Source organism: Aquila chrysaetos, chromosome 1 (genome assembly GCF_900496995.4).
Source record: "Aquila chrysaetos chrysaetos chromosome 1, bAquChr1.4, whole genome shotgun sequence".
NCBI classification, from domain to species: Eukaryota; Metazoa; Chordata; class Aves; order Accipitriformes; family Accipitridae; genus Aquila; species Aquila chrysaetos.
The window spans coordinates 49,655,081-49,676,855 of NC_044004.1; the positions used below are offsets into that span (position 1 = coordinate 49,655,081).

At 44.8% G+C, this 21,775-nt stretch overlaps 1 protein-coding gene across 2 annotated transcripts; it reads left to right on the forward strand.

The window, feature by feature from the left end:
- The first annotated feature begins 856 nt into the window (after nt 1–856).
- Nucleotides 857–20,261, forward strand: TMEM154 (transmembrane protein 154). 2 transcript variants are annotated; one of them, XM_030024573.2, is made up of 6 exons: nt 857–1,083; nt 9,505–9,807; nt 11,591–11,618; nt 12,823–12,908; nt 14,458–14,518; nt 18,417–20,261. In XM_030024573.2, exons 1-6 carry the CDS (start codon nt 1,017–1,019, stop codon nt 18,430–18,432), a joined length of 561 nt encoding a protein of 186 aa, XP_029880433.1. In that variant the 5' UTR covers nt 857–1,016; the 3' UTR covers nt 18,433–20,261. The 2 variants fall into 2 exon arrangements, with proteins under 2 accessions (XP_029880433.1, XP_040980944.1); XM_041125010.1 differs by lacking the exon at nt 857–1,083 and adding an exon at nt 1,900–9,309.
- The last annotated feature ends 1,514 nt before the right edge of the window (nt 20,262–21,775 follow it).

Below are 21,775 nucleotides of genomic sequence, written 5' to 3' on the forward strand. Positions count from 1 at the left end.
CCTTCGTTGCTCTTATCCAGCGACAGGCGATACGTGGAAGCACCTGCTCAACCCTTGCATGTTCCTGAGTGAGCGGGCAGAGGAAGGGGCAGCGTGGGGGGGACACAGCCGTGCCCCGCCGTCTGCACGCCCAGCCAGAGAGCGCCGGGGGGGAGCGAAAATCAAGAGGAGGGAGGAAGGGAGGCAGGAGTTACCTGCCCCCTCGTCACCTCCATCAACCGTGGCACCACGGACGCCCACGCCAGGCACGGCATCCTGGTGGGGCTCGAGACCTTCTGGCCCCTGTCATCTACAGCCATCGTCACACCTGTGCCTAAGTGCTTTCCAGCTAAGCCGCCTGCTCCTAACGAAAAATGATGTGGTTTTCTGCTTTTTCTTCTTCCCTGGCTCAAACCAGCCCAAAACACTCACTTATAGGCTGCCAAGTGAACGAGCCATTTTTCCCATTTGCTGGAGACTGCCCCGCTTTGGGGTTGCCTGTTGGGGTCATAAGTGCACGTGGTGTCCCAGGGTGCTGGGGGGAGAATTACAGCTTGAAAACCAAGGCGAGGGGGAGGCACTATTGAAATCTGCTCGCTCAAGCACCCTGAAAAGCAAGCTAAAACCTTCCTGTTAACAAACATAAATGAAATTTTGTGTCTGATTTGTATTTGTATGATGTTTGTCCCCATGACACTGCATGTAGATAAAGATAGATGGTAGTAAAGTCAGGAGTCGAAAAAGTAGAGGAGGGTGGGAGCTCGCTCACCTACAGCATAAAGGTGCTTCAGCCAAGTTAGCGCTTGAAAAGCAACTTTTTTTTTTTTTTTTTTTCCCTTCTTCCTTTTGCAATCATTGCTTGCTTGACAGGCCCAGACGGAATTACATCACTTCCTAAAACCCATCAAAGAGAGTCCATCTCCTGAAGAAATGCAGCTCAGATGCACCCCGGCAGGAAACAGGAAATGTAAATGTTCGGGTGAAGCGGGGAGCCCGCCGAAGAAGCACCCCTCGGGTGGCAGCGCCGCCGAGGTAACATGCGAAAGCAAAACCTCATCGCCCTGCTTTCTGCCCTGTCCCTGGCCGGAGGATCTGCCGGGAACCGTGAGTAAGAAAGCGCCTTTCGCCTTCCGAGGTGGGACCGCGTTTTGTGCCTGCAGCCATGGGACCGAGTCGGAGGGCAACACCCTCCAAACTGAGCGCTAGGAGAAGATCTGTGGGGACTTGCTCTCCGCTTCTTTTAGCTGTGTTTACCCTCTCTATTTTCAGCTGCCTGACTTTTTCAAAGCTTTGACTTTTTTTCCTTAGACCTAACCCCAAACAGCAGCAACCGAATCCTACAATTCCTATGTTTCCTAAATTGCAGGTGTGTAGGGAACGGGAGCTTCCATGCTGGCCCGCCAGGCATTTTGGTTCCAATTTTAGTTATTTGTTGTACTTTTTTACACCCATACTATCAGCATTTAATAGTAAAGTTAAAGACGGAGCACCGCTTCCATTCAAAAGCTGACTGTCATTTCCATAGACCCGGTGCACTGAAACCGGTTTAACAAAAGAACAGCCAGCTCTGGAGACAAATATTTTGAATTCTCGGCTGCAGAACAAAGTGGTCAGCACCACGGATTTAGGTCCTGACCTTCTGAAGGGAAGAAGTGCGAGTGGAAAAGCCACTTGTGACAACACGCTGAAGCGCTGGGGTGTCGTTGCAGAGGCTCTCACCTGTTGACAGGGGGTAATTTGTTTTTGGTAGCCAGTCACCGCACAAAACAGGCAGCTCTTTGAGTAAAACCTTGCCAGGCAGTGCTTATATGCCTTTCGGTGTCAAACAAATCACTGCCGAAGTGCCTTGGTATGGACTAGAAGTGTTGGCTGCTCCTGTGCTGCTGTAGCGAGCGGGAGCTCTCCAGAAAGCAGGGAGAGAGGGCGGTCGCTCTCAGCTATCACTGGATGACTTCTATTAAGGTTTTAAAATGCATTGGTGCAACAGGTCATTTGGTATGGGTATTTTTTTCCCTGAAAACCAGTAGTATAAGCAGGGTGTAAAACTGGGCTGCTGGCTCTCGGCGTGCTGTCAAGCTGCTTGTGGTTAGGAATCTTGCTTAGCTGTAAGAGTGAGCTGAGCGAGGTATAAAATGGTTTGGTTGTGTCTGCGTTACTACAGCCCTGCTGCGTTACAGACACATTAGGAGAATATGCTGCAAGCATTGAACGGAGCTCGGAATCAAAGCGGTCAGAGGAAAAAGTCCCGCCATGGACGGAGCAAAACGGAGGTCGAAGGGAAACGGAGGGGCACAACACAAGCAGCGCAGAGCGATCAGGCTCCAGCTTCCTTAGCTCATTTGCAGTGTACTGATTGCTAGTATTTCATCACCACCTCCACAGGGTGGAGGGATGCCTTAGTCCCTGGCCCCCCCAGCCCACAGCTGGGCCCCCCCTGCCCTTCTTTGCGATGGGCATTAGAGGCTACACAAAGCACCAGGCAGATCCCAAATACCAGGTGCCCCAACCCACTCCCCACTGCCTTTAGAGGCTTCCTACAGGTAGGTCCACCTTTAAATTCTGGTTGATTTTGGAACGGTTCCTCCATGGGAGTGAGTCAGTCCTGCCGGAGCTCTCCCCAACCAGTTTCAGCCCTGGCTCTCCTGAGCCAGTCCCCAGCTGCTGGGGAAGGGGAGGAGAGCACCTGCCCGGAGACGAGCAGGGCCCCTTGCTCCCCATACAAAGGCAGCTTTTGCTTGTGCAACCAGCCCCAAAATGTACCTGGGGCTTACTCTGACTGCAAGGGTGGGAGGGGGGAAGTTGTGAACTTGGGCCCTGGGGGGGTGAATTGAACTGGAGGGGGAAGAGTTTATGTAGGGGCTTATGTACCCCACAGGTACTGGTGGGTTGGGAGCCCCTCCACCGAGGGCAGCCTCCTGGGGGGATCCTTTGCTCTCACCCCTCCTTGCTCACGGATCAACAGGGCAGGACCTTTAAAGGAGCTTTCACCTTTTTCCTCCAGTCCCAGACACAATCCTCACCTTTAAAGTGGTCTGCTGGAGAAGGGGGGCAGAAGATCTTGGGGATCTCCCAGGTTTCAACTCTACTATCTAGAAACCATTTACAAAATAGGCAATAAGAGTATGATTAAATCTTGCAGCATAGACAGATTGAAGCCTTTATAAGTCGTGTTCCCATACCATGGTGGAGCCTTGCAAAACCCCAGCCTTGCCATTGGATTATGATTAACAGATGGTTTTCTCCCAGCTATGCTACAATTACTCCAAGCCAGTGGCTCTAGGAGCATGCCTGAGGTCTCAGCTCTGGGTGCTGGCCCTCTCCCAGCTCCACACTGAGGGGACACTGGGTTTTGCACCAGTCCCCTTCCCCTTGCCCATCCCTTTGCTTTATGCAGGCAGAAAGCCCTGCCGGTGACCTGCTGAGGGCCAGCAGTGGCCCTCCCTGATCTGGGTGATGGTGCTCACTGCTCAGCCTCGCAGCACCCCTAAAGACCTACCTAGGTTTGTGCTGACCCCAGGAACAAGTATTAAGGCCTTTACTATAGCTTATAGGAAAAGGCTCTGACTCTCCGGGCATTTCCCAGGGTACACCATCTCCCTCTGTGTTCGGTGAAACACATGGGAAATTGCAGCATAAGTGGTCTGACACAAGGAGCAAGAAAATGCGTAAGGGAAAGGAGCAGTAAAGCGTGTAAGATCGTTAAGTGGAAGAGCTGGGATGGTTGCAGGCAGTGCTTTATTTTGGCTGCGTCTCTGTGCTATTGATTTGAACTGTCGTTCACATAAACATTGCTATCAAATATCCAGATATTCAGCAGGTTGTACCGTGAGCACAGGCAGCAGCTCTCTCTTTGGCAGAGAATTGGCTTTTAGGTAAAGTCCCCTACAAAGCTAAGGTCTCTAAGGGAGTGATATTTTTGATGTGTTCCCCCTTAGAGTAATGAACTCGAGAATGGGTTTGAACCCATCAGAGTCGCCTGTTACAATTTTCTAGCAAAACAACAATATAAGAAATGAGGGTTTGCTACATCCTTTCTGTCCAAAGTGCAGCCCCCTAAAAAGCAGATGAAAAACCCCTTCTACTGAACACATCAATTCCTTGTACATATTTACTCCTAGTCCTTTTATCCACGCACACAAACTTCCGCTGTGTTTTAAAGTGCTTTGGGGAAGTTTCAGAAAATCTCTCCTTTACATCAGCAAGATTGTATGCTAAATTTCAGTCAGTGACCCCAGTCTGTTTTCTCTCAAGGGATATTATATAATAGCTGCAAAGCCTCCGGAGCTTCCGAATCTCTAATTTCAGGGTCCTCCTGAGAGCAAGGAGCACCAAGAGATTTGCATCACAGTGAGGTCGCACGGGTATCGCTGAGGCAGAGCTAGAAGGCCACGAGATTAAGTAGATGCAACTAAATGCATAAATTGGTCTGGAAAACCTTTAGTACTGGGGGTGAGAAATGAGACTACAGGTTCACAGTCTGGCTCTAAGACGCGTGACTGAATTTGCAACACCGGCAGTTAATGCAGCACTTCAGCTGGATGGAAGTACAGTGAGGAGAAAGCAGCTTCCATCGTCTATAAATGAACTTAAACAGTTGTTTCCTCTTTCAGGTTATACCTAGATAACACTTTCTAAGCACGCCGTTTTAATAGGATCTTGTCTACAGATTAGCCATCCTGAAATGTTTGTGCTCCCTCATCAGAAGAGCGTACGCGCCCAACAGCTAGCCTGCAGGCTTTCAAGGATTCCTCTTCCAGCCAGACTGACAGGCGGGACCTGCCGCAGCAGGCAGCCGGGCAAGCCCTGGCCACGGCAAGGAACGGCCCTTCTTACAGCAACGTGAAATGCAGGGAGAGGAACAGAACAGGGATTAGTCAAGCAATAGGAGAGAGGATCATACGGACCACGTGGAGTGGGATGACTATACAACCAGAAGGAATGTGGGCATGGAGCAGAGTGATACAGGATGTGGTAACTTTACGCCAGCGTACACAGCTTTACAGCCTTTTCTTGGTTTATCACCCTCTCCTGAGCCTTCCTTCCACTGCATTTTTATAGCTTACAGGAAAGTATGGAGATACAAAATATTTCCTTTCAAACTAATAAGCTTGACTATCCCATTGACTTAGCTCTTGCTTTTCCTCTATCCCATCCCTTTTTCTTCTGTAAGTAGGTACTATAGTGTAATTCGAAAAATTCCCTTCAGAGACCCCAGTCCTCGAGTCTGATGAGCAGGGAGACTGATGATTTTACAGCAGAACCAAACGTGCTGACTGCCGGCTATTTTCCTTCGCCTGGCATCCAACTGAAATGAGAAACCTGTTTGCCCGCTTACTTCATCAAGAAGCTCATATCACCACCTCTGAGTGCTACAGCACAAACCTCAGAGGAAGAAACGCTGCAACAACAGAAATGTTGTTTGTTTGTTTGAGATGCAGTTGTTTGGACTCCAGTCTGTCAAGCTGCTTGGTACATTCAGCTCCTTCTGTCTCCCTTGAAAGGCGGGCTTGGGAGCACCTCCAAAACTCACACAAAGTCCATTGGTAATCCAAGCAAATTTTTCCATAGAAAATATTGAAGAATACCTTATACCACGGTATCTGCACACAGGGACATAGCATTTTTGTAATCTCTAAGAACTGCTATGGAACCTTTTTTGAGCTGCTGCTAGTGCCTGCTCAGGCATTTTGGTCCCCTGAGGACTAGATCCTCTAATACCTCAGTGGTGGGAACCTGAGGACTTCTTAGCTTCCAGCTCCAACCTCTTGGCTTCCAGTTCCAGCTGTGCCCAGCTCCCCATCAGGGTGGGATGCAGCTGCATGCCAGCCCCTCTCCCTTCTGCTCTTGAAAGCAGGGGAAGTGGCAGTATGGGCTGGGCTGAAGCTGTAGCGTGCTCCCATCCACCTCCCTCGACATGGGGAGAAGTCGCCAGCGCTCACGCTCCAGGCGGTCCAGACAAAGCTGAAGCCGATGCGGTTGTTGTGTGAGCACCTGCTCCTTGGCCGAGCTGTGCGGAGGGCCGAGTACGGATGTCGGACCATAGCCAACAGCATGAGTCTGAGCTCAGCAAGAGAAAGGGCACAGGCCTTGCGAAGTCAAGGAGGTATCTACGTGGTCAGATGTGACTGCTCCTTGTTCCACTCCATTGGCCTTGGTTTTCCATCCTGAATGTATGTGTTGTGTTGTGTTATGTTATGTTACGGTCAGACTTCCTTTTGGAGGGAGCTGGTAGATCTCTGCAAGATGAAAACCCAAGCACAGCTGACAAGACAGTTGATGGTATGAATGACCACTGCAAATCCGGCTCCCTCCAGGCATGGAGAAAATGTTTGAATAGCATCTGACAAAAGCTCCACATTTCAGGTGCTCTCCTGCCCTGCTCCAAACCTTGCAACATCCAGCTTTCATTCACCCTTACAAAACAGTCACTAGGGCCAGCTGCAACACAGCCCGCTCGCTATTTTGAGCACTTTGAACTGAAACCCTGTGAAAAAGGATGACTACCTTGGGGCCAACCACGTGGGGCTCACATGGCCCGGGCAGCTGGCTGCGGCGAGCGCTGCGCCTGCACCGGGAAGCCCGAGTCCGTCCCTCCCTGCTGGGCTGGAGGTACAAATCCTTCCTTGGTGCAAGCCAGCAGGCCCACGCAGGTGCAGGTTGTGATTTTCCTACAGCGTAAAAAATGTGATGTGTGGGTGGCCCGAGAGTGAGAGCAGCCCCTGTGTGACAGGTAGGGCATCCCTCGGGTCCTCAGAAGTGACGGGCAGAAGAGCTGGAGGGAGGTGTGGCGAGGCAGCAGGTGAAATGCAGGAAAGAAGAGCAATATCCTTGCGAGAACATTGTGCAACTGGCTGCCCTTGTGCTGAAAGACGTATTTAATTCACTCAGAGAAAAGATGTCTGTAAGAGGAAATGGTGTTCACAGAAGAGATGCTGTTTTGTCCCTGGAATTATGCAAAGTGAACAAAAATACGTGGCAGCAAGGTCACTCCCTGTGATTTGCCATTTTCTTTGCCTAGAGACTAGAAAAGGTAATTCTATTTCACACGGAGACAAATGATTTGAAATCTGCTTCAGAGCTCAAAAACAGGCAAATAAAAAGTACCAGAGACACTGGAGAAGTCTCTCTTGGAAATCAAGCGCAGCATACGCTGCAGCTGAAAGTTTAGCACTGCAGTTAATGAGGTGTGACTGGTTGCTTTTGCTTTAAAGTCACACCATGCTTTAAACATTTGAAAAATCCATTTTAGCTCTAAGCGTAATGAAAAATAAGCTATTTTCCCCACACCCTTTCCCATTTGTACTATTTTAAGCAACAGGCTTGTCCTTGTCAATATATCATATGTGGCAGACGATGGGTTTCAAGGGCGATGGCTAGAGGAGGAAAATGAAGCAAGGTCACCGAAGCGGTTCGGCGAGGCTGCGGTGGTCCAGCAGCTCCGCCAGCGGCACGGTCCATCACGCTGCGGTCTGCGATGTGGACATCTCTAGCGATACCTCGCCGCTCTGTGCAACAGCAATTGAAATGGAGCAGCTGCAGGCACCAGGGACTATAAACTACCATGGGAAAGAAAAGTCAAGCGGCCAAACTATTAAGAGAAGAGCTCTCCCTCCCATCCTCTGTGACAGGATTAAGGACAGCCAGCAGATCACGGGAAGGGATGGAGGAGCACAGGCGTAAGGGGTCATTACCTGCAAGGGAGGCAGAGATCTTGTTTTGCTCTTGACTGAAATACTAAATAAACAAGAAAGTGACAGAGAGGCTATCAATACAAAGTGCTTTGCCACTGAGGAGCTAACATTTTCATTGTCGTATTGTGGCGAAAACGTCTGGTGACCTTTCCAGTATTAAATACTATATTCAAGTATTAGGTATTAAGTATTAAAATTCCCGCCCGCTTTCTAGGAAAGGATGAAACAATCAGGTGCCTGAGTGATAAGTGTGGCATAAAAATCTAGATAAATCACTGCTGTCACACTCAAATCATTTTATTCATTTGAAATTGGGTTTCCTGGAATACAGTCTCATGAGATACTCATCTCCTCTTCAAGACAAATCTGACAGGAGAGGAGATGCTGCAGAGTGGATTAAGCAAGAGATAGCGCTCTAATCCCAGTTTTCCTCTCTCACTTGGCGTCCCTGGGAAGGACAGCATCCCTGTCCTTCTGATTTCTCATTTGTAAAATGGAGATGATAACTGCTCATCTCTCAGGGCCATTATGAAGATTAATGTGTTTACAAAAGCATTTAAAATGCTAAGTACTTTTGGTTCCAGTCCTGTGAGATTGGAAATGCCAGCACTGAGGTGCTGAAAACCTTAAGCTCTTGCTAACTCTAGTGGAAACTGTGGCTGCCAAGCACTTTATAGGAACGGGGAGAAACATGTCATTGCAAAAGTCATGAAATCCCATCCTGCTTTATTGCATAAAACGAGAGCTGCGCCATACCGGCATTGTATCTGAAAGGGCAGATAACACACAAAAAAATCATCATTTAATTTCATGCCTAGAAAATTATTGAAGGCTTTGCATTTGGAAACATGTTGGTGTAATTTATCTAGGGACTGATTCCTGCACCTTTAGCTACAACAGGATTTTTGGTATTGGTATAGAATACAGCATCAGCCCAGAATCTGCTGTGCTTCTGTTAAGCTTTAAACTCTGTGACAGTCAATGTAGACTTTTAATGAGCCTAAAAAAAAAACTTGTTTCACTATTACCAATATAGCCAATTTTAGGCACTTTTCTTGCAAATTGCTTGATAAACGAAACCCAAACCCAAGGTTCAAAACCCCCAGTCTTAGCATTTGTGAAGAACAACCCGCACTGACTCTTTACCATATGCTCCTTCAGCCAGCCCGTAGGATCAGATGGAGGAGCAGCTAATTACACCTGTATCCAGTAAAGTCCCTGTGTTACTACTACCTCTTCTAGTCCGTGCAGAAGTGAAAGTCAGCAGCTTCTGCAGGCTTCAAACTTCCTTTCACCAGTTCTGTTTTTCACAGTGAAACAAATTTAACAAATTTGAGAAAGGCACAGAAACGGGGAGATGAGTGAGCTGGAGGAACCAGGGATAATGGTCTCCCCAAAGGGAGTACTAACTCCTTGGCTAAGGGGAGGGACGAAAGGGGTTGTGGCCGTACGCACCAAGGCTGAGAAGCAAGGCAGGATGGTGTGGTTTACTCAGGAGCCGAAGAATTTACGCGAGAGTGAGACCGGATGCCAACCTGCAGGAAAAAAAAGTCTGTTTGTGCAAGACAGCTGCGTGCAGACAGACCACGCATGCTGACGTGTCCCAGTAAAAGCCAGCTGAAGAACATGGTCAGGGCTGGTAAGATTTTGTGATGGATTCACGATCTAATTTTACATCTGATGCCCAAGACTTCAAATCTGTGTGTATGGGGCATCTGCTGATTTTTTTTTTTAAATGTCAAATGAAAAGTAAATATTAAAGCTGTAGGCTTTGACTCACTGATAATACCAATAAAACCCATAAAACGTTAAATTGTCCTCATATATTTGGCAGGCTCTGAAATTGATGGTTCAGGAGATGGATCACCGATATTATCCACCGTTACAGCAACGCTGCCTCCTGCTACGCGTTCTTTGACCGCAGATGATCACGAGCCAGTACTTGTCACTACAAGCGCTACTGAAAGCAGCTTTGAAACAAAAAGTACTGAACTGAATGCCACGAACAATCAGGACAGCCTAGAAGCAGCAGAACAGTCTATCTTGATATACATTGTCCCTGCCGTGCTGCTGGTCCTGCTGATTTTGCTGATCGCATTTTTTGTAATACATCATAAAAGGAAAAAGTCTAAGCAAGGTAAATTTGTCTTCTCGTGCATCAGAAGGATATTTTTAGGGCAGAGTCAACATTAACAAAACATTATTTGGAGGCCTGGGATGCCACATCCAGGACGTACTTCTCTGGTTGTAGTTGCACATTTGACAGATAGGAAAGGGATCCGGCCCCGGCCAGTGGGATCTGGGCACACACCTCTCCTTGGGCGGGAGCTAGTTCTGCTTCTTGGCACCTCCTGCTCACACTGCACACCCACGGGAGCCGCGGCACCGAGCTCCAGCTCCTGGCAGTGCCGGGAACGGCGTACAGGTGTAACCGTGCAGCTGCAAACACTTATTCTGTCTTTAAGCTCAATAACTTCATGCAAGATGAATTTAATGCTTCTATTGCCTGTACTGCCCACAAGGTAAAGCTGCTAGGAGCTTCGATAAAATAAGAACAAGCAAAACCGTTTTAAGGAACACTTTTAAGGGATCCTGGAGGGTGTTGGCAGCTCTGAAGATATCACAGTAAATGAGCTAGGAATCCCATAGTCAGACTGCCTGGGTGCTGCGATAGGGAGAGCAGCGCTTCAGGAAGGTACCTTGATCTGTTAGCAAAGAAATCGGTAACTTGGAGTGTCAAGCCACAGAAAACAAACTGAGGTGTCATATTAAAACCACGCGGTTGGTAAGTGATGTCCTGAAATGGTCATATCAGTGTCTCTACAGAACAAGAATGCAGCTGTAAGCTCCTCAGCCTGCAGACAGTGACATATGTTCAACACAGATTTTAAGTCCATTTTTCAGGGAAGTTTTAGGCTGCACCTGCCTTATCACTGGGTCACCCTCGTAGCAAACTCCGAACTCACAACCAGGCACCTAGCTACCTGCCTGTTTCTGGGTGACCTGAAATGCAGGTACACTCTTCCGAGGGACGGGAAACGTGGTGCCTTGCAGGAGCACAATCGTGGGATCTCTTGCCCTGTGCTTATTGCGTGGGGCTGGGATTTTGGGCATCCTCAAGGCGGGGGCAGGCAGCTCTGTGGCCCTGGAGTGGCTCTGCAGTCAGAGAGTGCACTGGAACAAGCAAGAGGTGTCAGCACCCATTGGCAACAATGAATTAAAAATAAGCTAATTTAAGACAGTATACAATGTGAATCCTATAGATAGTTCATTCTTTTTTGAGGGCTGAGGCTTTTCAGTCACTTGATTCCTGGAGAGGAAGTTATTTTTCTGAACAATAGCTGTTACACTATGTTTTTTTCCCCATCTTTACTTTGTCTTGGGGTCATAACTAGCCTTGGATCCCTTTTGACATCTGGCTAGTTCAGCTTCATTTGCCTAACTGAGATTTAATCTGCCATGCGAGTCCATCCCCCACTTCTTCTCTCCATGAGCAGCTCCCAGGGTCTCCAGGCAGAGCCAAATTGCCTGCATGTAGTCTGCAGCAAAATGTCCCAACGCTTCCAGTAAACAGTTTTTTTCAGCAGTGGTTCCTTTTCAGGATACCATTTCTCTCACGACATCTGTTTTGCTCAGGGAAGCTTGCATCTGCCATGTCCTGCCCACCGCGGCGCTAACAGTCGGTTTCCTGCCAGCATGGCTGAGCTAATAATGAGCTGCTTTTAGTGTGTTCAAGATTAAAAATAATGGGTTCCTCTGAAAACTATAAACAGGATGTTTTGTCCTTCGTCTACAAGTTAACTATAATGCCTTTTGAAAATGCAACCTGTTTTACGTGACCCTAGTCAAGGTTTGCTTGTAGTCTGGACCCTGTATATACAAAGAGCAGAACTATGAACACCAACTTTTTTCTTTTCCAGATGAGCTGGGAAGTGAAAATGTGAAAAGGTAAAGTTTATGAACATGCCTTTTTTTTTTTTTTTTATACTCTTTTACTCCAACAGGATATTATGATTTTTGGCTCTTTTACCGCCTGTTTTAATTTAACCGTGCACTAAGCACCATTACCTTTTGCCATCAGTTGTTCTAGTTAACTATCTCTAGAGATGGCTAAAGTGTGACTTCAGTATCTAGCTGAAGGTGTAAGACTAGAGCAGAAGAACAGGAGTTACGTTGGCCAAGGTGAGCGCTGCCCCACAGGCACCCACCACCCACAGCCACCCACCCCTACGCCCGGTCCAGGCACCCGCGGCTCCACCAGACGCCAGAAGACATACAAGGTGCCCCGCGAGCAAAGGGGATCTGTTCCCAGGCTCATCACCGGCCTTCAGCTATTCAGAATAAGCTCTGTGCCTTGCTCCCCTGTTTTTCAAGTTCGTCTTCTCACTCTGAGGTGAGGCAGAAAGGCTCGCCCAGCCGCTGTGGAAGCAGTGCCTTAGCTGCTGGGAAAACGAGCCAAAAGCTACATGGGTCTTATCAGAGTGATAATTTTTATCATTACCTTTTATTGAGCTCCATCTTGCTAATCAATGCTGGAAGTTATTAAATTGGCTTCACGGGGGAAAAAAGGGGGTTTTGCTCAAAATATTTTTTCTACCGTGTGCCTCCAGGAACTATCAGGAAAGGGAAGCTAAACGGAGGCATTTAAATAAATGCAGGGTTACTCTACTCATGACTTTTCCTTTTGAGGTTGCTGCCAATGTCAGTCACAGCCAGGACGAAACTGTAGGCCCTCTGCTTTTATCACTGGGGCAACGGGACTTTTGCCACGTGTTCCAGTAGGGCAGAGACAAACTATTTTATTTTTCAGTTTTCTATTTAGAGTAGGGACAGTTCTCAAATAGCTGCAGTGGTCCTGTGCTCTGGCATAGCCCCGACTGCACCGTCTGGTCCCTCTGCACGCCGTGTCCCAGCCAGCCCTACCTCTGCCCAGGACGGGCATCTCGCCGCCGCTCCTTCGCATCTATTTGCGGCCGTTTCATTCACACCCATGGGGCTGACATCTTCTCAGATTGCTAGGCTAGGGTGGCTTTCCAGAGTTTATCCACGTGTCTGGAATTATGAAAGACTCATACGAAATTACTACGTTGTAAGTTGTCTGAATTGAGCATTTTGTGTAATGCCTTTTTTTCCCCCCCTCCCTCCTCTCAAGTCCTATTTTTGAAGAAGACACGCCCTCTGTTATGGAGATAGAAATGGAAGAGCTTGATAAATGGATGAACAGCATGAACAAAAATGGTACACGGTAACCCCTCTACTCCGTCATCCCTCTCTTTCTAGCTGACGTAGATCCCATGCGTAGAAAATCAATGTAAGGCATTTTGCATGTGTGTCACTGCGTTTCCTACAACATTTTTAGTTGTGTTCTTGACTCCCTGCTACTAAAATAGCAGCACAAATGTCAGGGGTAGAATTGTTCAGAGGAGTATTTTAGTTTGTGTGGGAGCTTATTTTTAACATATGATGGAATATCATAAATGTTTTGAGTTTCTAGTAGACACTTCTATTAAATACATGTATAGCTGTGAACAGTATTTATATTTCTAAATACACATTTTTAATGCTAAGTACTAGTTTCTCTGAAGCACCTAGTCCTTTCAGTCCTCAGAGTTTCCACAGTTCTGTGCTCCGCATTGTGCTGTTGTAGGAGAAACACACATTTACTCATAGTTTAGACCACCGTTTACTTAAAATTGCTGCCAGGATCCTATGAATACATCCCTCCCCTCTTTGTGTGTCCTTTCCCTTGCTTGCCATCTTTACTGCATGGAACACAAGCTGCTCTTTGCTGCCAGCAGCATTCACCATCTACATCCTCTCTGGGAAGTCTGTCAGTCCATAGAGCAATTAGTACCTGTGGTAACTACCACCATCAGCATCTTCAGCTCCTTCATAGGTACTTCTAGGTATCTTGTATTTTTCCCCCCATTTTTCTCCCAGCTGAAATCTCCTGGTTAAAGTCTCTAAGGGCCCTGCATCCTCCTTCAAGGCTTTCCTTAAAAAATGCAGGTCTTTGGTAAGGTGTGAATTAACCGAGGCCTGATTTTGAACTGCTAACAGCTTTTCACTGGCTAGAACATGCTGAAACCCTGATATTTTTTTCATTCCTGATCCCTTGCCTTATATCCAAATGGCTCATTTGCCTGACCTCCTAGGGATGCTTTGTTTTTCAGGACATAAAAATCTTTGGAGCATTTCTTTGCATTAGCACAGTGCTCCACATGATGGGGTTTTGACCTTCGCGGTCCGTGAGCTCTAGCAGAAAACATGTGCTAAGCAGCAGTAGTGAAATAGAGACATTAAGTATAGTACATGGGGAAATAGTGCTGTAAAATATTTTTTTAAAATTCTGTGGACAGAAGGGAGCAAATAGTTTACATACAGGTCTTTTTTTGTCAGTGTTCCCTAAACCCCAGCTCCAAACTCCCAGCTGGACTATAAAGCACAGGTGCAACTATAAGCAGTGGAAGATTAACAAATGGTCCTCCCCATGGTAATTTATAGGAAACAGTCCTCAGAAGTAGTTCATTTGTATAGGTGTAAATAAACAACTGAAATATCTATATAATAAAGAAATTACGGCAACACCTATCAAAGGGAAAGAGGATTTAAAACATGTAACATTTGTGCTATGGGGACCATGCAGATTTTACAGATAAAAGGGTGCAGAAGAGCATCTGCAGTTTTATATTCTAGAGAGACTCGTGATAAAAATCGATGCAATTTTGAAATAAATGTAGAAGAACTGCCAGGAGTAACTATAGTCTTGTTTCTTACCCTTTTTCAGCTGACTGTGAATGTTTGCCTACTGTAAGAGAAGAAGAAAAAGAATCAATTGCCAACCCAAGGTACTTTTAATTCATTGTATTATTTGAAGAAATATGGTCAATGTCATTCCAAAATAATCAAATTTTTTAATATATAATCATAGAGTGATTCTTTGGTCTATTTAAGTTTTGAAGTTTTTACATATAGGGACTTTGATTTCAACTTAAAAAAAAAGGTTTGATGCTCTTAGTTCTAAACTGGTCTCTGCCTGTAAATTGCACCGCTAAATAATCTTATAGTTGTAAACCTGTGCGAGACAGACAACCAGATGGCACAGATGGAGTTTCACTCACTGATCAGACTTTAATCACAGTTTCCCAAGGTGTTAATAGAAGCGTTCAGCACAACCTTCTCGGCACTCCTCACCGGCGCAGACACCCAGCTCCCCTCTGCCGCCAGGTGCCTATAGGTGCCTGAGAACCACTGCCAGATGTTTTGGCTGGAGCTGTGACCTGCCAGATGGGGGCTTGTCTGACCCCAAGAGAAACCCAAAGGATCTTCCCGGTGCCCCCGTGCAGCGCTCCCCCAGTGCTGGCGCTAGCTCGTGGTCCAAGCAGAGATCCCAGAGGGATGCAAAACCACAATCCTGACAGCTTGTAAACTTAAGAACTTTCTGGCTGGTTTCCTCAGGATTTTGGCCAGAACCCCTAAACCCCTCTCAAACTCCCATTTTCCCTAATTAGAAATTCTGGTTCCAGCTGGAGGCAAGGGGCTGTACATCACCCTTGCCTGCACACTTGTGTTGCAGCTGCACTTTGGCGAGTGGGCAAAGCAGCTCCTCTGTGCCAGGTTATGATAACAAACAATTAAACCATCCTGTGTGCCAAGAAAATCCCTGGTGCTGCGGAAGCAGCAGACACAAGCAGGCAAGAGTGGGAGCAGGGAGGGATGGCAGGAGAAGGACCTAGGTCTTCCCTTTCCCATGGCACCAGGTAACTCAGCTCAACATGCATCTCTGACAGAGCTGCACCTCCCACTGTAGACCACCATAATATCCCAGTCCCCCTCTTTTTTGAGTTTCCTTTCCCAGGAGTGAAATAGCAGTGATGATACTAAGTCATCACTGCTGGAGAGTTTGCAACTCAGTTGCTCCAAAGCTGCACAGTTTCAGGGTAGCTCTTGGATGGGGCTGCTCCACTGCAGCTATTTGTACTTAAAAGGTTTCTGCTTGTGCCTATTGCAAGAGAAATCATTCTTGTTATGTTAGGGGGTTTTGAAGGTTTTTTTGTTGGGGTTTTTTTGGTGGTTTTTTTTTGTTTGTTTTTTTTGTTTTTTTTTTTTTTTTTTTTTAAATACTTAAATCCTAGGTTCCAGGTGCAAGCAAGAGCAATAGTTTTACCCTGAACAGCTGGAAAAGATGCTGGGTTTGCTAGCCATCTGCGTCTTCCCTTCCAGCCTCTAAATGATAACGGAGAGTGGGAAAATTGCTAAGGAGAGGCAGCTACACAGTGGTTCTCTAAAAACAGATTTGCTGAGCATACCACTGACTATGCTAGGGAATATAGCACAAAGCATGCTTGAGCCATATGCTAACACCAGCACAAGTTAGACTATAAAAGGCTTTTTAGGTACGACACCCTGAGCATTAAGTTTACTTTCCAAAACTTAAACAGTTCATTTTCAGAAAAAAAATCATCATGACCTACCAGCTTGAGCTGACATTTTAAATACCATCCTTACTACAGTGCTTTTGTACTGGATTTGCATTAACCCCATCAGAAGGTGGGGTATTTGCTCCTGACTGGCAAAAGGTACCTTTGGGCTACACCCTACCTCAAGTTCTCCACCTGTAAAATAGAGATATTGTCACTTCAAAGGACTATAGTGACCTTAAGCCTTGATGCGAAAAAGCAGCCCTGTTCAGATAAGTATGCTTCAGTCAGAGTGAAGGTACACACATTATTTCAGCATATTTCCTTATGACTGCTATCTTAGGATCAGACTGCAGAGAAACTTATGCCTCTAAATTGCAGGAAGGCAAACAAATGCAAATGAAAAGAGGAGATTTATCTCTAAAAACATTCAGAGCTGCTCAGGCAAAGGATATTAGTTGAATACAAAGTGCAAAATTATTAGGTTCAATTTCAGATTCTGAAAGACTGCTTTGTTTGGGCAAATTTCTTCTCAAATTATGGTAATTCTTCTTTTAGATTTTATTGATGATATTTCAAATATGGGAAACATCTCAAGGCCTCACTGAACACAGCTGGCTGAGTGTTGTTTTCCTGCTTCATAAAGATGCTGGGGGGAGTTCATCAAGACCCAAATGTTTTGAACTATGAATTGCTTTTGATAACATATCATTTTGAAAACATCTGAGACTAAACGTTTCAGGAATGACATTTTGACATTTTCAGAAAGAAAGTTGTTCCAAAACTACTTTTCAGAATAAGTTACTTTTTAATATAAAATTTTTGAAAGGTTTAAAGAACAAAACCCTGTGGTGGTAAAATATTTCTAAGTTAAGCGTTTCCCTTAACTCAAAAATACTTTTTCAAATTTCATTTTACATGAAATTTTGAAGCCTGCTTCATTTCAAAGTGAAAAGGTATCTGAAGTGGTGGGATTTCCTTGTAAACAAAAAAACCTCGTTCCGTTTATTTCTGCAGTTGAACCTTATCAGACCAAGATCTGCTGCTTTTCCTGACCAACCTCTTAGCTGAATAAATGATGTAATGAATAAATGAAAGACAACTATGTACAGATAAATAGATGTTTTCAGCAGCTCTTTTGAGGAAGAAAAAGTGAAAGGCTATGAAGTAAAAGGAAACAAAGCTATTATTATGGCAAAAATTGGTACTCATGAGCATCAAGGCTGCGGATTTGTGCACAAGAGGCAAGACATGACAGCTCAGGCTCCTTTGTAGGTGGAGGTCATCTGCCTGGTGCATAAGCTAAGTTAAAAATATGCGTGTGTATATACATTTAAAATATATATATGTTTAAAATAATATATCTTGCCTTTGAAACCTAGCGTCAAACCCTGATCGTGCCCGAGCAGAGAACCACGAAACCTCCCCAGCCTCGCTGGGGCCGGGGTTCCCATCCCGTGCACACAGGAGGGAGCAGGCGGGCGAGGGCTGATGCTCCTGTGGTGCACAAGCGGGTGCGAGGCCGATCTCTTCTCTGGGGACCTTTACTCCCTCGGCAAAACAGAAGCGCAGCCTGTCCCCTTCACAGCATGGGTCTTTGTAGGCAGCCGAGTTTAATCACACCTCCAGAGGGGGTTTGGTTTTCCTTGGGCACTGCTGGGCACTGTCCTAGTCTTTCTGTCTGAAAAAGGGTGACTCTTCCTTACGGAGAGGTGTTCTGGGTGGGGAATAAGTCGGTACAGAAAGAAATACTCCTTTCCCAGACTGTGCCTCAGTTTGGCAAGGTACTTAAAAAAACACGTGAAATATTAAGATTACGAGTGGCCCTTTTAACTTCAGGGTTGGTTTAAACCCCTGCTGTTAATGCTGGCTGAAATCTAACCAGCCGATAAAAAATGTCGCATTTTTAATCTTGGCGTGAACCAAACATTTTTAAGAAAGTGCTAGGGAGCAAGCTAGCTAGGCAGAAACCAGTGGGACAAAGAGAAAATTCACCTGTTACAAGGCCAGGTTTAATACAAAAATTCCATCTGTAAGAAGTTATCCTCACCTGTGGAAAGAGGGCAGTTTGATTGCTCAGCCCTCACCTGGGAGCAGGACAAAAGGTGCACTGGGTAGCCACTAACCAGCAGAGAAATCAGAGCATCCCTTGCTGCCAGCACCTAGCACCACAGATAGGGTCAGTTCATGCATTGCACAGCTGACATTTGTTTTCTGATAACACGTTCTCATGGACTCCAGAGATACTCTTGCATATTATTTCCTGCTGAGACAACTAACCCAACAGCATGACACTGGTGTTTTTTTCTTTTCCATGTATACGCAGTGATGGTGAATCATGAAGTCAGAACAGCAAAGAACTGGTTGAAGGGAAGCAGCACACAAGCTAATGATCCTCCAGATATTGGATGAACTGGATTTAAATATTATTAATCTCAAAAGGCCAGAGAAGCAAATGCTTTTGTTGTGTCCAGCTACATACAGCCTTCAGAAAGGAAACATCACGAGGGGAAGAAAAAAAGAAAAGAAAAAAAAAAAGGAAAAGCACCATAGTAAGATTAGGGCTTGATTTAAATTCGTTCTGCAATGAGATTCATCACAAATCAACAGAAACTTTTTTTTCCCCCCCTCTAAAAGTTCTCAAGATAGTCCATGTTTCTGTCTAGTTCTTCAGTTGTGTATCGTGCAGAACGACTTCTGTTCCAAGTCTCGTGGGTTTCTTTGTATTTTTTGTCGTTTTCTTTTTAAATATAAACAGCATCCATAATTCTGGACTACCCTGGTTTGGTGGACATGCAGCTCGTGCCTACGCCATGTTTGCTTTTCAATTTGCTTTTTGGTAACAGTGCACTGATTTGCACAGGACTTCTGCTGGGGAGGTACCAGACTAGGACCGACAGACCAGCTCTGAGGACAGACAGAGCGGCTGAAAAGGCTTGCAAAGGATTTGATGGAAGCGACTGCAGCCCAACGAGGGCATGGTCTTTGTTGCATGCTTTCTGGTTTTCAAATTAAAGGCATTGTAGAAGTAAAAAATATTATTTTGAGATTGCCTGTCAGTTCGTTATGTCCACAGATTAGTACTCTGGGCTAGCTCTCACCATTTAACCCTCCTCCCTGCCCAGTACTGTTCTCTAATGACCACCTACTTCAGGAATATTCAACATGAAAACATCTCTTTTTTAAAAATAAGACAGCTTGAAAAATTGAACAATTCAGCACCCAGACCAACCACAAGTTTAGATAGGTATGTGTTATGCATAACTACTTGGTCAAGGCTTTCAGATGCAGTAAGATTGCTGCTGCTTCTGGTTTTGAATATTGAGCTTGGAATACCTGAAAGACACCGACTTCTAAATGTGCCTGCTCGTCTTTAATTACACTTTAAAAAAAAAAAATCAGACTCCTGAGATACCTCAAGGTGAGAATATAAATATTGTAATCGCATCTGTTGATTTGAGGTGGCATATCTCTTATGGTTATAGTTTAAATATGTAACACAGACATGAAAGTGGATCCTTGTCTGTGCAAAGCTTCCCCTGCCTTATTTAAAATATTAAATTCACATCCTACCATATCTTATATCCTACCCTATCATATCCTACCTGTCTTCATCTTTACTCAAATACATAATTTCTTTGCACTCAATACATGTTTAATATGATCAGTTTTGTTTTGCCTGCAAATATGTCACTAATATGTTATCATGCATAACTTGGTTAAAGAGAGCAAACAAACACCCCAAGCCTCTGAGATGATGGCTAAGTGTCACTAACAGCTGACAAATACAGGACAGGAGAGTTCAGCTTTGAGTAATTGAGGATGTGTCAAAATATAACAGGAAAAAAATGATTACAGCTAACCGTATTCATTCATTTCTGAATATGATTTGACTAGTAATTTCCCTGAAGAGTAAAAGATTTCTTCATTGTACCAAAACAATTTATTGGAAATATTGGATTTAATGTGAGTGATAGTAAATTAATTTTCCCTGCTTGGATGATTTTTAACTTTGGAGAAATGTGTTTTAAGTTCATCTTTCAAGTTAAGTTTCATCTTTTTTTTTTTAAACATTTCCACAAATTCCTGACAGTAAACTCATTCTCTAGAATATCGATTTAAAATAATGCAATCACAAGGGGAAAAGAATGAAAGACTGAAATTTAGAAAACTAAAAAAAAAAGGAAGTGGGTATTTTCTGGTAGCAGCTTTGTTAGCAACTTCTTTCCAACAGACAAAGATGTTGTGCTCAGACTTCCTACAGTTTGCAAAGCAGTAACCCAAAACAGAGAATGTTTTCTTTAAGGGTACAAGACCAAAAGATGTATTTTGGGACCATTACCAGCTGCGTGGTGGGAGGGCAACCAGTGGTGACTCAGCAGTTTGCGACGCCGGTGTCCAGCGGTGACTCTCACCCCACCTTGCTCCAGCCCACGCAGCTCCGCATCCAGCGGCCACCGCCTTCCCCCCAAAGAGAGCTGAAGCACAGCTGGGACATGAAGAATGGGAGTCCTTGCCTTTTTTTATTTTATTTTACACTTGTCATCGGTTCCTGGTCATTCCCTTTTACACCCAGTTTATCTCAATATTTTAATCTTGTAGGTGGATTGAATTACAGGGGATTTAGGTCACTTTACTCCTACATTAGTACGGCTAAAACATGGTAATATTCCAGTTTATGAGTATTACCTTTACACCTTCTGTTGATGCATCTTAATTTTCCCTAAATGATGCACACAGTCAGGTCCTCTAAACAGCAAAACAAAAAGGACAACCAGACAGCAGATAAGATATTAGCAGATTTTAAAAATTATTTTAATATTGCCATGCACTACACAGGTATTTATGCCTCTACTGTAATAGCATCATCATCAGCCTTATCTGAGCTGACCCATCTCACCATCATGGTGCAATATCTACCACCAACTGATAACTCAAGTTATTATCCCTCAGTAGAAATTGAGAAAAAGCATGCAAACAGAAAGTCACTTGCACTATGTATCATTCTAAAATGTTTAGCAAATGTGATGTTCCCTGAGGAACTGTTACCCCCTCTTCCATTTTCTTCAACTATTTCACTAGTTATCCAGCACTTCTCAAGACAATTCATCATCTAATTTACAGCGTGCAAAGCGTGAGCACTTTTTGTCCTACAGAAGGCAGAAAAGCTACGGATCCAAAGGAGGAATTGTTTGAGCAATACATGGATAAAAAGAAGAGTAATTAAGAACCAACATCTCTCCTACATATGCTAAAAATCAATATCTCAGAGAATTTTTCAACAAAATAGAAATAACTCCTCTGTAAAGTTACAAACATAAGGTTACTGGCATTGCCAGCAGTTAATTAATACCATAACAGTCCTGCACTTGTAAAGCACATAACCCTGACATTAACCTCAGCAAAAAAAGAACGTTGTTTTTAATTTCTAGGTTGTCATAAATCATGGATCCATAGATAACTATTGATCTGAGATTAAAAAAGTAAATTGTTTTGCAGTGCTAAACCTGATCAAGGGCTATAAAAACAACTTTTGTTTACTTTCTGTATATGAAATTGCTGTATGTGCAGCTGTTTTATCAAATAGCTGTTTCAAATGATTTTGTAATGTAAAGATTTCAACATCATAATATCGCTTAATTGTATTTTTTAAAATTGTATTTTTAAAATTGAGATTTTAAAGAA

What these genes read in the sequence shown, in the direction of transcription:
- TMEM154 (XM_041125010.1), top strand. Translation starts at nt 9,198, where the DNA reads ATGCCAACCTGCAGGAAAAAAAAGTCTGTTTGTGCAAGACAGCTGCGT. An exon ending in AAGGAAAAAGTCTAAGCAAG is followed by an intron (nt 9,808 to 11,590) that starts GTAAATTTGTCT and finishes TTTCTTTTCCAG; the next exon opens with ATGAGCTGGGAAGTGAAAAT. An exon ending in GGAAGTGAAAATGTGAAAAG is followed by an intron (nt 11,619 to 12,822) that starts GTAAAGTTTATG and finishes CCTCCTCTCAAG; the next exon opens with TCCTATTTTTGAAGAAGACA.